At 75.3% G+C, this 442-nt stretch overlaps 1 protein-coding gene across 1 annotated transcript in view; it reads left to right on the top strand.

Annotated features, from left to right (window-relative positions):
- The first annotated feature begins 254 nt into the window (after nucleotides 1-254).
- Raver2 (ribonucleoprotein, PTB binding 2) overlaps nucleotides 255-442 on the top strand; it is a 63,060-nt gene continuing 62,872 nt past the window's right edge. The window contains exon 1 of the mRNA XM_023718303.1: nucleotides 255-350. Coding sequence (XP_023574071.1) covers nucleotides 255-350 — 96 coding nt within the window. The remainder of the gene's footprint in view (nucleotides 351-442) is intronic.

The raw sequence follows: 442 nt of genomic DNA on the forward strand, positions 1-442 counted from the left end.
GTTTCTGCAAGCCACGCAGGTGAGAGCGGGCTGGGATCGGATCCGCTCCCACCACCCTCCCAGTCTCCCGAGTTCGGGGTCCCCAGCTCGCGCTCCCTGCCCTGCGCGCTGGGCCCCGCGGCCAGCCTGCCTCGGCCTCCTGCGTGCGCGCGTGCTCCACCGCAGGGTGCAGGCCCGCACGCCCCAAAGGCTCCGGGCCGGACCCCCAGACCTCCACTTCAGTTGCGTTCGCTCCAACTTCGCCTGCCGCGCGCATGGGCGCCCCCTTTCCCACCGGGGTCGTAGGTCACTGGCAGCTGCGGCCTGCAACCCCGGGAACCCCGGGATCCACCGATCCCCACGGGCGGCCGGTGCGGGGCTGCGCAGGTGTCGCGGACCGCCGAGGACCGCGGGAGGCCCCGCCCCGCCCGCCCCGCCCCGAGTCCGCCCGGAAAGATGGCGG

This window comes from Octodon degus, unplaced genomic scaffold (genome assembly GCF_000260255.1).
Source record: "Octodon degus isolate 3935 unplaced genomic scaffold, OctDeg1.0 scaffold00057, whole genome shotgun sequence".
Taxonomy (NCBI): domain Eukaryota; kingdom Metazoa; phylum Chordata; class Mammalia; order Rodentia; family Octodontidae; genus Octodon; species Octodon degus.